We start from the raw sequence: 14,044 nt of genomic DNA on the forward strand, positions 1-14,044 counted from the left end.
TGCACTCATACTCTCGTTCTCAAAAAAAAAAATCAGTAAATTAATATACACTGAAAACACACGTGCCTGGCACTGTTTGGGGCTCAAACTACAAAAATAAAGACTGACACTTGGTAGAACATAAACATGCAGTCTACAAGATAAAAATTACCTCCTGCATAGATCAAATCTTACTATCATCTAGGCTAGTACATTTACAATACAAAGTTAGCCTTAGGAAAAGTAATACATGTAAACAAATTCACAGAAAGTTATCAAAATGTTAGTTAATTTGAATTTTTGAAAATATACTATTAATTTTTGAAAATATACTATTTCCTCCATTGTGGATTACAAGTTATTTTATTGCATTTATCAATAGCTCTTCTTTTCCCCAAGTACAAAGCATTTACTTAATTCCACCTTCCTCCATCCTCACAGCCACAATCAAGTCACTTGTCTGCCTTCTGTACATGGCTGGGCTCATTTCTTTCCATTATCTTTACTGCATTCAATGTGGATTTTAACATTCCTGCCTTGAAGTTCTCTAAATCTCTTATGTCTTACAGTATTTATTTTTCACTCTACCTTCCAGATCCAGGAGTTCCAAATGATGAGAAGATCTCAATTTGGAATTTCTCCTGTCCCTGAGCACATCTTCTTCTTCTTCTTTTTTTTTTTTTTTTTTTTTTAAGATTTACTTATCTATTCATGATAGACACAGAGAGAGAGAGGCAGAGACACAGGCAGAGGGAGAAGCAGGCTCCATGGCGGGAGCCCGATGTGGGACTCAATCCCAGGACCCCAGGACCGTGCTCTGGGCCAAAGGCAGAAGCCAAACTGCTGAGCCACCCAGGGATCCCCGTGAGCACATCTTCTTAAGTTTCCATCTCACTACATTAATCTGTGCATGAACAACATTAATCCTTTCAAGTTTCTTAGAACTGAGCCTTCACTGTCTTAACTCCCCTACTTTGTGGCTCACCATTTCAATAATGCCACCAATAACATCTCTGATTCTCTGGCTAATTCTTATTCTTTTACCAAATTGCTTGTCAAATCCTAACATTCAATTACTCCATTCTTTCTTTCAGGTTAGTAAGAAATTAGTAAGACAAAGCCAATTAATTCCATCATCAATTCATGGAAATTAGTCCTTCACGCTACTACCTGAAAAATTTTACTTATTTTTCAGTATCATGATATTACATTTTTCACTATAATTACTCTAACCTCTTCTGTGCTTCTTTGGCTCCCTTCCTTCATCCTCCAATTTTTACTTTACTAAGGAAAGAGCAATAAATAGCATAATAGCTTTATTTGTGATAGCCAAAAAAGAGGGAACTCAAACATCCAACAATTGATAAATGGATAAGCGAAATTTGTATATGCATACAATGGAACAAAAAAGAATGAATGCTACATGCTACAACATGGATGAATTTTGAAAACATGTTAAATGAAAACAGCCTGTCACAAAATGCCACATCATGTATGATTCCATTACATGAACTGTCCGAAAAGGCAAATCTACAGAAATATAAAGCAGATTAGTGGTTGCCAGGGGCTGAAAGGAATGACTGCTAATGGGTAAAGGGTCTCTTTTTGGGGTAATAAAAATATTTTGGGGGCAACTGGGTGGCTCAGTGGTTGAGCATTTGCCTTTGGCTCAGGTTGTGATCCCGGGGTCCTGGGATTGAGTCCTGCATCAGGCTTCCTGCGGGGAGCCTGCTTCTCCTTCCACTATGTCTCTGTCTCTGTGTCTCTCATGAATAAATAAATAAATCTTTTTTAAAAAAGAAAATATTTTGGAATTAGTGATGGAATTGGTGATGACTGCACAACTCTGTGCACATATTAAAAAACTGGGATGCCTGAGTGGCTCAGCAGTTGAGTGTCTGCCTTTGACTCAGGGCCTGATCCCGGGGTCCCTGGATCAAGTCCCACATTGGGCTTGCTGCACAGAGCCTGCTTCTCCCTCTGCCTGTGTCTGTTTCTCTCTGTATCTCTCATGAATAAATAAAATCTTAACAAATAAATAAATAAATAAAACCACTGAATGGTATACTTCAAAAAAGTGAATCTTATGGTATGTGAAGCATTTCTCAATTAAAAATGGGAGGAAAGGGGATCCCTGGGTGGCGCAGCGGTTTGGCGCCTGCCTTTGCCCCAGGGCGCGATCCTGGAGACCCGGGATCGAATCCCACATCGGGCTCCCGGTGCATGGAGCCTGCTTCTCCCTCTGCCTGTGTCTCTGCGCCTCTCTCTCTCTCTGTGACTATCATAAATAAATAAAAATAAAAAAAAAATAAAGATCAGAAACGGAGCCGCCCCTCCCAAAATGAGTGGCCCTGCCACCACCATTTGGAAAAAAAAAAAGGGGGGGAGGAAAACTAAGGATCTACTTTAAACAAATAGGAAAAAGAAGTAAAATAAAAAAAAATTTTATCATTAGTTCATTAAATTTATTCTTACTAACCTTCATCTCACAAGATACAATGAAATCTTGCAGACTACCCAAAAATGCTATTTAATGAACTGCTCTGCATTCCACAGGAAGCACCTTGCTTCTAGGATTCTTTCGTTTTAATAAAATTTCTCTGCATTATCCTGGATTCTACACAGATTAAAGATCAAAAAAGCTGTCAGCATCATAATGATATAGAAGTTAAGAGCAGACTCTGAATTCAGAATGTCTAGATTCAGAGTTTGGCTATATACTAATTGTGTAGCCTTAGCCAGTTATTGAACTGCTATGCGCCTGAGTTTCCTCATCTTTATAAAATGAAAATAAGAAGTGTAACTCTTAGGGTAGGTTAAAGACTAAAGAATCTACTATATGCTTGGAACAGTCCCGGTATATAGCAGGAATTCCATAAATGTTAGGAGTTACTACTGTTTTCATCTATCTGTCTTCAGGGAACCCTGGTAGGTTGGTAGGTAGGTAGGTAGGTAGGTAGGTAGGTAGGTAGATAGATAGATTGATTGATTCTGTGGAAGCTAGGACTCCGTATGTAACACTAGATAAGCAGGGTGACTCCCAAAAACACTATTACTTTACTTCTGGAATTCAATATATATCAGGTCCAAATAAAGAATTTACTACTAGAAGAGCATCTAACATTGTATCTTATAAACAGAAGGGATTCAAATAATTTGTTGGATAAGTGAAGAGACAACAATTGGGAGAAAAACAAAAAATTCTGGGAAATGACTTATCTTTTCCTCATGATAATTTAAAAAGGGAACCAAATATTAAAAAGACAAATTTGAAATTCTTTTTTTTTTTTAATTTGAAATTCTTTAGAGCACTATAGCTCATTTCACTATAGTTATCATCAAGGGAATCAACAGAATTTTAATTATTATTCATGTCGGTAGGAGAAAATCTAGAACAACTTAAAAGCTTAAATAAACTTAAAAGTTTTTAAATTAAATTAGTACAAGGAGAAAAAGAAAAGAGGATTTCTGATCGTGATGTAGCTCAATTCACTCTGTTCTGTTTAAAGGAAGAGATGCTGGGATAGGTTAAGATGTATCCTCCTGTGGAAACATCAAACAAATAGGAAACACTATTTCTCATGTTAAAATGGTATGGAATGAAATAACTAGCATAACTTCTACTTGCCAGTGCTCAAACTAATCTGAAGCCAAATTGTGAACACTGGAAAAACTTCCACTTTTTAGCCTCTTATTTCAAGAAATGTACACAGTACTGGTGTAGGGATGTATGGGACTCCATTCCAGCTGATGAGATGTAAAGGAAAAGGCTTACAGGGGATTTGGAGGGAAAAACTTCCTCCTTGAAAGAGCTCAGAACACAAGAGAGCCTCTCTGATCCCGGGTTGCTGCTCTGAGGTGTCCTATGAAAGCATACAGATCTGCTGCAGTCATGACAGAAAAGCCAAAAGGATTGCAGAGCTCCACCCCAGCATATGACACCTTTGAGCTGTAGGACCAATGTTAAAATAATTTACTCCATGCTTCTTGTTATAGGAGAGGAAAATAAAATTCCTACTTGTTTGGGCAACTTGTGATTAGGTGTTCTTTTCTTTTCTTTTCTTTTCTTTTCTTTTCTTTTCTTTCCTTCCTTTCTTTCTTTTTTTTTTTTTTTTTTAAGATTTTATCCATTTATTCATGAGAGACACAGAGAGAGAAGCAGAGACATAGGCAGAGAGAAAAGCAGGCTCCCTACAGGGAAGTACTCAATCCCGGGTCCCCAGGATCATGTCCTGATGTCCTGGGCCAAAGGCAGGCACTCAACAGCTGAGCCACCCAGGTGTCCTTTTTTTTTTTTTTTTTTTTTCCCCCTCCTTTGGTATTTTGTTTTTTTGTAGCTAAAAACAGCTGTAATTCTTATAGATCTCCTAGATTTATTCTCTAATTTTTCTCATCTTCCTCTTATATTTTCCATCTTTGTTCTTATTTGCCTTTCTAGAGATTTCTTCATCTTACAACACTTACTTATATGTAGAGACAAACATACACATATATATTTACATTTTCTACTTACTATTTTACTATTTTAATTATTTTAATACCAAAAGCTCTATCTTGTGCTCGATTAAGACTTTTGTACAGTCGTGAAACAAAAATGGACTGTCTTATCTCTGTAAATTATAGTCATTTTCAGGTTTTCATCTGTTCTCTGCACTGCTTCTGAGTTCCTTTTGGCCATTTTTACTATTCCTATTAGAAGCTTTCTTCCAATATTTGGTTATTCTTTATCTATCTATCTATCTATCTATCTATCTATCTATCTGATTTTACTTATTCATGAGAGACATAGAGAGAGGCAGAGACACAGGCAGAGGGAGAAGCAGGATCTGTAAAGGGAGTGTGATGCGGGACTCTATCCCAGGACCCCAGGACCATGACCTGTGCCAAAGGCAGATGCTCAACCATGGAGCCACTCAGGTGTCCCTTAGCTATCCATTTATATTTAAGACTTAAGAACTCCTAAGATGTCAAATACTATCCAAAGCAATCTATGAATTCAATCTCCATCAAAATCCCAAAGTGTTTCAGAAATAGAAAAATGTACCCTGAAATTAATATGAAATCTCAAGGGATACTGAATAGCCAAAACAATCCTAAAAAGGAAAACAAAGGGGATCCCTGGGTGGCTCAGCAGTTTGGCGTCTGCCTTTAGCCCAAGGCATGATCCTGGAGTCCCAGAATCGAGTCCTGTGTCGGGCTCCCTGCATGGAGCCTGGTTCTCCCTCTGCCTGTGTGTCTCTGCCTCTCTCTCTCTCTGTCTCTCATGAATAAATAAAATCTTAAAAAAAAAAAAAAAGTAAAACAAAGTTAGAGGTCTCACACTTCCTGATTCCAAAACTTATTACAAAGCTACAGTAATCAAATCAGTATAGTATAAATTGGCATAAAGTTGGACATAAATACCAGTGGAAAAGAAAAGAGCCCAGAAACAAATTCTCACATACATGGTCAAATGATTTTTGACAAGGGCACATATCAAAAGTTTCTATACAATGGGAAAGGACGGTCTTTTCAGCAAATGGGGCTGGGAAAACTGGATATATACATGCAAAAGAATGAAGCTGAACCTTTACCTTATACCATACAGAAAAATTAACTCAAAATGGATCAGAAACCTCAATATAAGGGCTAATTATAATTATGAATCTTAGAGGGCAACAGAAAAAAAGTTTCATGACACTAGATCTGGTAATGATTTCTGGGATATGATACCAAAAGCACAGGCAACAAGACGAAAAAATAAGTAAGCTAGACATCATCAAAATAAAAACTTTTGCACAAAGGATATAATCAACAGAGTGAAAAGGGAATCCGTAGAATAGAAAAAAATATCTGCAAATCATGTAATCATGTATCTAATTAGGACTGATACTTGAAGTACATAAAGAACTCCCACAACTCAACAACAAAACAAACAACCCAATTAAAAAATGGGTAAGACTTAGACATTTCTCCACAGAATAGGAATGGCCAATAAGCACATGAAAAGATGCTCAACATTAGTCATGGGGAAATGCAAATCAAAACCATGAAATACCATTTCACACTCATTAGGATAGCTATTATATAAACACACACAGAAAGTGTCAGCAAGGATGAAGAGTAAAGGGAGCTCCTGTGTACTGCTAATAGGAATGTAAAAGACTGCTGATATGGAAAACAGTATGGCAATTGTTTAAAAAATGAAATACAGAATTACCACATGATTTAGTAAGTCCACTTCTGGGTTTATAGTCAAAAGGAGTAATATCAGCATTAATCATGATAACAGAAAGGTAGAAACGATCAACCACTAGTATCCACTGATAGATGAACAGATAACAAAATGTGCAATATTATTTAGCCTTATTTAGCAAGGAAATTTTGACCTATACTACAACATGGATGGACCTTGAAGACATTATGCTAAATAAGCTTGTCACAAAAGGACAAATGTTGTAGAATTCCATTTATTTGAGGTTCCTAGCGCAATCAGACTCCTAGAGAAAGAAAGCAGAATGGTGGGTTTCAGTGGATAATGAGGAGACTTGGTTTCTCACTGAAGGGCCTTTAAGTATCAGTACCCAAAGGTCTTTCCTCTGGTCAACTTTCCCCAGGGAAAAATACTGTCATCTCCAGGCAGGCTCCTCTTCATAGTGTATCAAATGGTGTAAGTTCAATGTTTATTGCCTGTAATGTCATCCCCTGATAAAAATACAACCTGCTTAAAGACAAAGTGGTTTTTCTGCTATATTCCTAAAGCCTAGAAAAGCATAAATATAAACAAGTACTCAATAAATATTTGAATGAATGAATCAAAAAATTATGGAGCACAATATGTCAAGAAGATGTTATTTTGCAATTATAAACTTAAGTAAACCCTAAATTACTACATGTATGACAGTACTCCAATTTTACCAATGAGGTGAGGTACAGGAAGGTTAGGTAACCTATCTGTATAAACTAAGGCACAGCTAGGATTCAAACAAAGGGCCTGTGTAACTCCAAGGTCACTTATATATTATAGCACCTTCTACAGAGAAATTGTGTAGTGTTTGTCACTGAGAATAAGGCTCTACATGCTCATGATATAATCTATGAGGTATGGTTTGCTGTATGTTGTCCTCACCAAATGTAATTTCAAGAGTAAAAAGCCTGAAAGAGGGATCCCTGGGTGGCGCAGCGGTTTGGCGCCTGCCTTTGGCCCAGGGCGTGATCTTGGAGACCCAGGATCGAATCCCACGTCAGGCTCCCGGTGCACGGAGCCTGCTTCTCCCTCTGCCTATGTCTCTGCCTCTCTCTCTCTCTCCCTGTGTGACTATCATAAATAAATAAAAGTTTAAAAAAAAAAATAAATAAATAAAAGCCTGAAAGAGTGAGTTTGGAGGGGGAAGTGAATCTTTGCTATACTCAAAACACAGGTACTGATGTAAATGTATTACAACTAAGCAGGAGGAAAATCTCCCAAGACAAAGAAATGGCTGGCAGAAAAACAGCTGGTTAAGTTGTCTAATTCTAATTAACAAAGAATTACTATTTTCACCAGGACTCTGCCTCTTTATGACTCCTGTACTTACACTCCTCAGACATAAAAGTAAATCAGCAAGGAATATTAGAAAGTACACTAACTAGTCTTTAGAGGTATGAATTCGAGTCCTAGTACTGATATCTGGCAGTATGCTCTGGGATAAGCCATATGAAGAAGACAATAGTTTATTAATGGTTATTATCAAACTTCCAAATTTATTTTAGAAATGCAAACTTAACTTTTAAGATTTAATGTACCCTTTAAAAGCAAGTAGATTACGAATTTAGAAATTTAGTTTAGGAGTCTATCAAAATACATGCCTAAAAAACTGGCATTTGAAAGCAAATGGTAACCTGCCCATTTGTAATTTAGGGCTAGATTCCTGTATGATTAGTGATTACAGCTGAAGCTAGCTTTTACAGAGACAGGCACTATATGCAGTGGTGAGCAGCATAGGCTGTGAAGCCCGACTACTAGATTTCCTACTGGCATGTTCATCATGGAACCTGAGTGACTTACATGAGGAAACTGATGCCAGTAGTAACTACTACGTCATAGTATTAAGAACAATTACTAACTACTCTCTAAATTTTACAATGATGCTCAAGGCTTGATACAAAAGCCTAAAGGCACTATTAAAACAGTACAGCTAAGCAACTTTGAACTATTTATTTATTAAAGATTTTATTTATTTATTCATGAGAGACACAGAGAAAGAGGCAGAGACATAGCAGAGGGAGAAGCAGGCTCCCCACCGGGGTGGGGGGAGGTGCGATGGGGGATTCAATCCCAGGGCCCTGGGATCACTGCCCTGAGCCAAAGGCAGATGCTCAACCACTGAGCCACCCAGACTTCCCTGAGCTATTTAAGTATTATAAATTATTATTAAGAAAGCAAAAACCAATCTGGGGGGTGGGGGTTGTTCTGGAAAAAAGATATTTATAAATTTCACCCCATATCCTAATATGGTAACTAGTTTCCTAACCTCCACAACTAAATGTTTTCCCTCTCTCTCTTTTTAAAATAAGTTTTTTATCAGAGTAGTATTTTTAAGTTTATACACCTCTTTTCCTTTATTCTGGATATTTTCCAACTTACAAAATACCACATATTACTGTAACAAGTGAAACAAAATTAAGAAGTATAATAAAGACAAATGTAATTCACCTTCCCCTTTCTCATCTCATCCTCTAAGAGAAACAATATTACCAGTACAAATGCTCATGATACATTCATGTTTTTATTCTCAAAATTATAACAGATATGATACTCAAAAGCTTACCTCCAGATATATTGATGGTGGATTATGCTCCCCACCAAACTTGTCCAATAGGGCTTCTATATGTTCCTGTGTCAACTTAATCATTTGTTTGATATTCCACACCTGAAAAATATTTTAAAAGAATATTTTAAAAAATCATTTAGGATATGAATTAGAATATTTTTATTAAAATATTACAGTAACTGCCAATGTTCCTTGAAATTTAGGGCTTAGAGACCTGTGAGATCATTTAATATAGTAATTTTTCCTATTTATTATTAAACATCTTAAAACTCTTTTCTATACTAGAAATACAATAAATTCTCAACTGTAAAAATTCAAATAATACATAAGTATTCAGAATAAATGATGAAAATCTCTTTTTACCTACCCCATGTTCCTGGGCCCCTTGCCAAAAACTTAAGTGCTATTTTTTTTTAGTGCTATTTTTTTTTAATTAGGATGTTTGTTATGCATCTTTTCCACATTTTATTTCCTTTTTATTTAAGTAAATATCATAATTCATACATATATAAAATCTACAAATACATATATACAAATTTATTATATGTAAAAAATATTTTTAACATTTGCTTTTTTCACTGAACAACATGCCTCAAAAATTCTTTCAATGTCAATACATACATATTTTACTTCTTTAAAATGACTGTTAAAGGAAAAAATAATAAAGTGGTTAAGTACAGATACATTCATTTGGTAATATTACGACACTGCTTATTTTGATGATCTTCAAACTTCAACAGCAATCTAATAGTGGGTGGACATAGATGATTTTAGGAGAAACAATTTCCAGATTCTCAAAGTCTTTATATATTCTTCCTAACTGATCTGTTTGAAAATTAGTTCTCTTTTTCTCCTTTCCCTTTAAAATCACATTATAATTCTCCACTCTATATAAGAAAGGCAAAATTCTTAACCATCTCAAATCCTACTAAGGTGCATTGTTCTGAGACATATAAACTTCAAAGTAACTGACAAACAAGAGGGAAAAATCGTTTGAGAGAAAAGAAGAGGGGAGGGGTAGGTAGTAATTAAAATCAAGACTTTATCAATGAAACAAATTCTTGGCAGGATTCCAAGCCTCATCCATTTACTTATCCAGCCAGCCAGCCTAGAATTCAGAAGTTGAATGGTTATAGAGTATAGGCACATATTACATGTTTCTTTTATAAGTCAGGTTTTTTTTCCTTTGGTGAAGAATGAGTCCCAATTTATCTGAGTGGTTAGAGAACATGTTTTCCAATTACACTACACACTAGATACTCTATGAGCTGCATAGAGTATGCGTTTAGATTCCAAATCTAAATCTGGAATCCTAAGGTATGACCAAAAATGAACAGCATAAATATAATATATACTAGAAATTATGGCCTTTTAAACTACTGCTATAATTTAAAAATGTACTAGAGAGTAGATAGGTGAACAAGGGGGCTTCAAGACGTTTGGTTTAATAATTCTCTTACTAGAGGAGATTTAGTTTATTCCATTTTTCTCCACTTCCAACAATGTTTCAATGAATAGTCCTGAGCTGCCTTTCTGGGCAAGGGTACAAGTTTCTCTTTTAGATATCAAGGCACAGGATTCCTGAACTCAAAGTTACGTGCCCTAAAATATTTAATAAATGTGTCAAATCGTCTTTCAAAAGAAGAAAAGTGGGCAGCCCCAGTGGCGCAGCGGTTTAGCGCCGCCTGCAGCCCAGGGCGTGATCCTGAAGACCCTGGATCGAGTCCCACGTCAGGCTCTCTGTATGATGCCTGCTTCTCCCTCTGCCTGTGTCTCTGACTCTCTCTCTCTGTCTCTATGAATAAATAAAATCTTAAAAAAAAAAAAAAAAACAAAAGAAGAAAAGTACTAAGCCACACTCCCATTAAGAAGGTGTAAGTCATCCTTATGCCCTTTTCCTCATAATTCCACCAACACTGCATAATACCAAAAGTTGAAACTTTTGCCAATCTGAAGGGGAAAAGGTGATCTTGTTGTTTACATTTCTATTTTCCAGAAAACTGAACATTTTTCATTTTCATTGGACATTTACATTTCTCTTTGGAAAATTCCCTATCCATATTTTTTATTCTATTTTTTTCTTGCTAATTCATAGGTACCCTTTTACTCTAGATATTTTAGATTATTAGTCTTTATTCTCCTCTAAATGTTACAATCTTTTATTGCTTTTCACTTTATGTCTCATTTGTCATACAAAATCTAGCTACTCAAAGTTTGGTCTATAGACGATTAGCAGCATAATCTTCGGGAAGAATGTTAGAAGCCCCATTTCAGACATACTAAACTTCGACAAAATGATTCATATTAAAATCTGAGAAGCAATGATAGAAATTTTCCTTTTCTTTCTATGGTCAGAGATCACAACATTTTCCTTTATGACTCCATGGCTAACTTTTCATATTCCCCCAAAAGTGTTAGATGCCTTCTTTTCTGTAGCTATGCTTATTCCCCAGGTGATCTTATTCTATCTTGTGGTTTCATATGTCAAATATGAACTGATGAAGCCCAAATTTTTAAAGCCAGCTCTGTCCTCTCAACTCCAGATTCTTTTTGTCCAAATGCCTACTGAACATCTCTACTAAGAAAACGAAAAGACATCTCAAACTTAACATGTTCAAAGACTAACTTCTGATCTAACCCGCAATACCCTATTTTTTTCCTGTAGTCTCTTTATCTCAGAAAATGATAAACTCTTTTTTTTTAATGATAAACTCTTTATGATGAGTTCATTGCCTACCTAGGCAGAACTGCTTTTGATATCCTAAAATTGATTATGTTTTTTCATGTCTATTAGCTGCTTTAAGATCAGAAACATGCTCTATTCATCTTTTGTTTCCTTGTCATCACTTATCTTGGGTCTTACTCATAAAAAGTATTCAATTAGTGTTGAAGCTAAGATTCAAGCTGTCTCTTTAGGGTAAGAGAGAAAAAACTAATCCTAGTTTAGTGATTCTTTCCAGGCCAGCAAATTGAAGACTTTATAATCCATAGCTCTGCCCCCCCCCCCTTTTAAAGTTCCATAGATAAAACTCATGTGCAGTTAGTGTAAAGAATCACTCCCTCAAGGGATGGAAGAGAAAAAGGAAAAAAAATTGGATTAGAGAAGGAGAATGAGCATGAGAGAAATGAGGGAATAGAGTTGACTAAAACTGATGAAAATAAATTTTTTTTGCATGGGAATAGAAAATGATAGGTTTAGTGAGAAGGCAAGGTGAGATCATTAACATCCAGAAATAAGATTTCTTACCTCTTCAAACAAAAGTAATTTAATATCCAAAAAACGAAGAAAAATCACTATTAGGTCTGGTTGAAATTAGAGAAGATGAGTCTGGGAGAAAAAATTATTTCAGATTTCCCCAGAAGATTAAGAGAAAGAACTTTGATGATACTTATAAAATAGAAATACATTAAAAAGTAGAATAAGGGGCACCTAAGTGGTTCAGTCGGTTCAGCATCCAATTCTTGATTTTGGCTCAGGTCATAATCTCAAGGTACTGAGACTGAGTCCTGCAACGGGCGCTGTGCTCAGAGGGTGTCTGCTTGGGATTCTCTCTCTCCCTCTCTTTTGCCCCCCTCCCCTCACTGTACTCGTGTGTGTATACCCATGTGTTCACTCTCTAAAAATAAATTTTTTAAAAAGGTAGCATAAGATATTGTAAAACTAAGAGGAGATCCATAGTTTTGGCTTTAAAATGTTTTCTTGGAAAAAACTGAAGAAAATCTGTTTCAACAAATTAAAAACAAAAACAATTCAAGAAACGTACTAGAAGGGACGCCTGGGTGGCTCAGTGGTTTGGCGCCTGCCTTCAGCTCAGGGCATGATCCTGGAGTCCTGGGATCGAGTCCCACATTGGGCTCCCTGCATGGAACCTGCTTCTCCCTCTGCCTGTGTCTCTGCCTCTCTCTCTCTGCGTCTCCCATGAATAAATAAATAAAATCTTTAAAAAAGGAGGGAGGGATACTAGAAGATCTCCTGTCCTATTTCATCTCTTTAGTGGACCACAGCAATTAAAACCATGTAATCGGGCAGCTCGGGTGGCCCAGCGGTTTATCACTGCCTGCAGCCCGGGGTATGATCCTGGAGACCCGGGATCAAGTTCCATGTCGAGCTCCCCACAGGGGGCCTGCTTCTCCCTCTGCCTGTGTCTCTGCCTCTCTCTCTTTCTCTATGAATAAATAAATAAATAAATAAATCGTTAAAAAAAAATAAAACCACGTAATCTTAGTAAACAATTGACCATTTCTAGGGACTTTTATTATCATTTTATTATTATTATTTTATTATTATCAACAGGTGATAGCATATAAAAAAGGAAAGTCTCCCAAATTCATTTTATGAAACTAGAATCTAGATGTCCAAACTTGACATAGAAAATATACAAAGAAAAAAAAGAACACAATAATCCAACCTGTGAGGATAGAAAAAACTTTTTTTTTTTTAAGAGAGGGAGAGAGACAGAGAAAGAGGCAGAGGGAGAGAGAGGGGCAGGGCAAGGGGAGAGGAAGACAGAGAATATTAAGCAGGTTCTATGCCCAGCACAGAGCCCAATGCCAGGCCTGATCTCACAACCCTGAGATCATGACCTGAGCTGAAATCAAGAGTCGAACCCTTAAAAAAAAAAAAAAAAATCAGACGCTTAAGTAACTGAGCCTCCCAGGCGGCCTGGATAGAAAAACTCTTGTTTTTTCCTTTTCCTATCCCTCCCTGTCTCCCTCTTGCTCTTTCTCTCAAATTAATGCTAGTCATTCATCAGGAATCCAGTAAAATAATACTTTTAACAAATCAAAGGAGAAAATTACAGGACTAGTCTAATAGATGCCAAAAAAACAAATGACTATTATCAAAGATAAATAATTCAATAATTGAAAATTAATAATTCAAACAGAGAAAAATGGGGATGCCTAGGTACCTCAGTGGTTGAGCGTTTGCCTTTGGCCCAGGGCATGATATTAGAGTCCTGGTATTGAGTCCCATATCAGGCTTCCTGCATGGAGCCTGCTTCTCCCTCTGCCTATGTCTCTGCTTCTCTCTCTCTCTCTCTCTCTCTCTCACGAATAAAATCTTTAAAAAAAGAGAGAGAGACATGGTTCTAAAGTTTCAGAAAAATTGCTACAAGAATCATTGTACTAGAAGCAAGAAGGCTACAACATCATTTAGTGGAAAAGATTTGGAGTAATTCCTCTAAAATAAAAAACAAATACACCATCAGCTTGAGAAAGAAATCAAAGCTAATAAATCGTAGACCAAAATACAAAAAGAAGTTTCTATTGAG

At 36.4% G+C, this 14,044-nt stretch overlaps 1 protein-coding gene across 6 annotated transcripts in view; it reads right to left on the bottom strand.

Annotated features, from left to right (window-relative positions):
• Positions 1-14,044, bottom strand: part of BRAF (B-Raf proto-oncogene, serine/threonine kinase) — a 171,764-nt gene that overhangs the window by 85,707 nt on the left and 72,013 nt on the right. For all 6 annotated transcript variants that reach the window (XM_077850159.1, XM_077850166.1, XM_077850160.1 and 3 more), the window contains one exon: positions 8,769-8,870. In XM_077850159.1, the coding sequence (XP_077706285.1) occupies positions 8,769-8,870 (102 nt within the window). The remainder of the gene's footprint in view (positions 1-8,768; positions 8,871-14,044) is intronic.

Source organism: Canis aureus, chromosome 15 (assembly GCF_053574225.1).
Source record: "Canis aureus isolate CA01 chromosome 15, VMU_Caureus_v.1.0, whole genome shotgun sequence".
In the NCBI taxonomy this organism is placed as follows: Eukaryota; Metazoa; Chordata; class Mammalia; order Carnivora; family Canidae; genus Canis; species Canis aureus.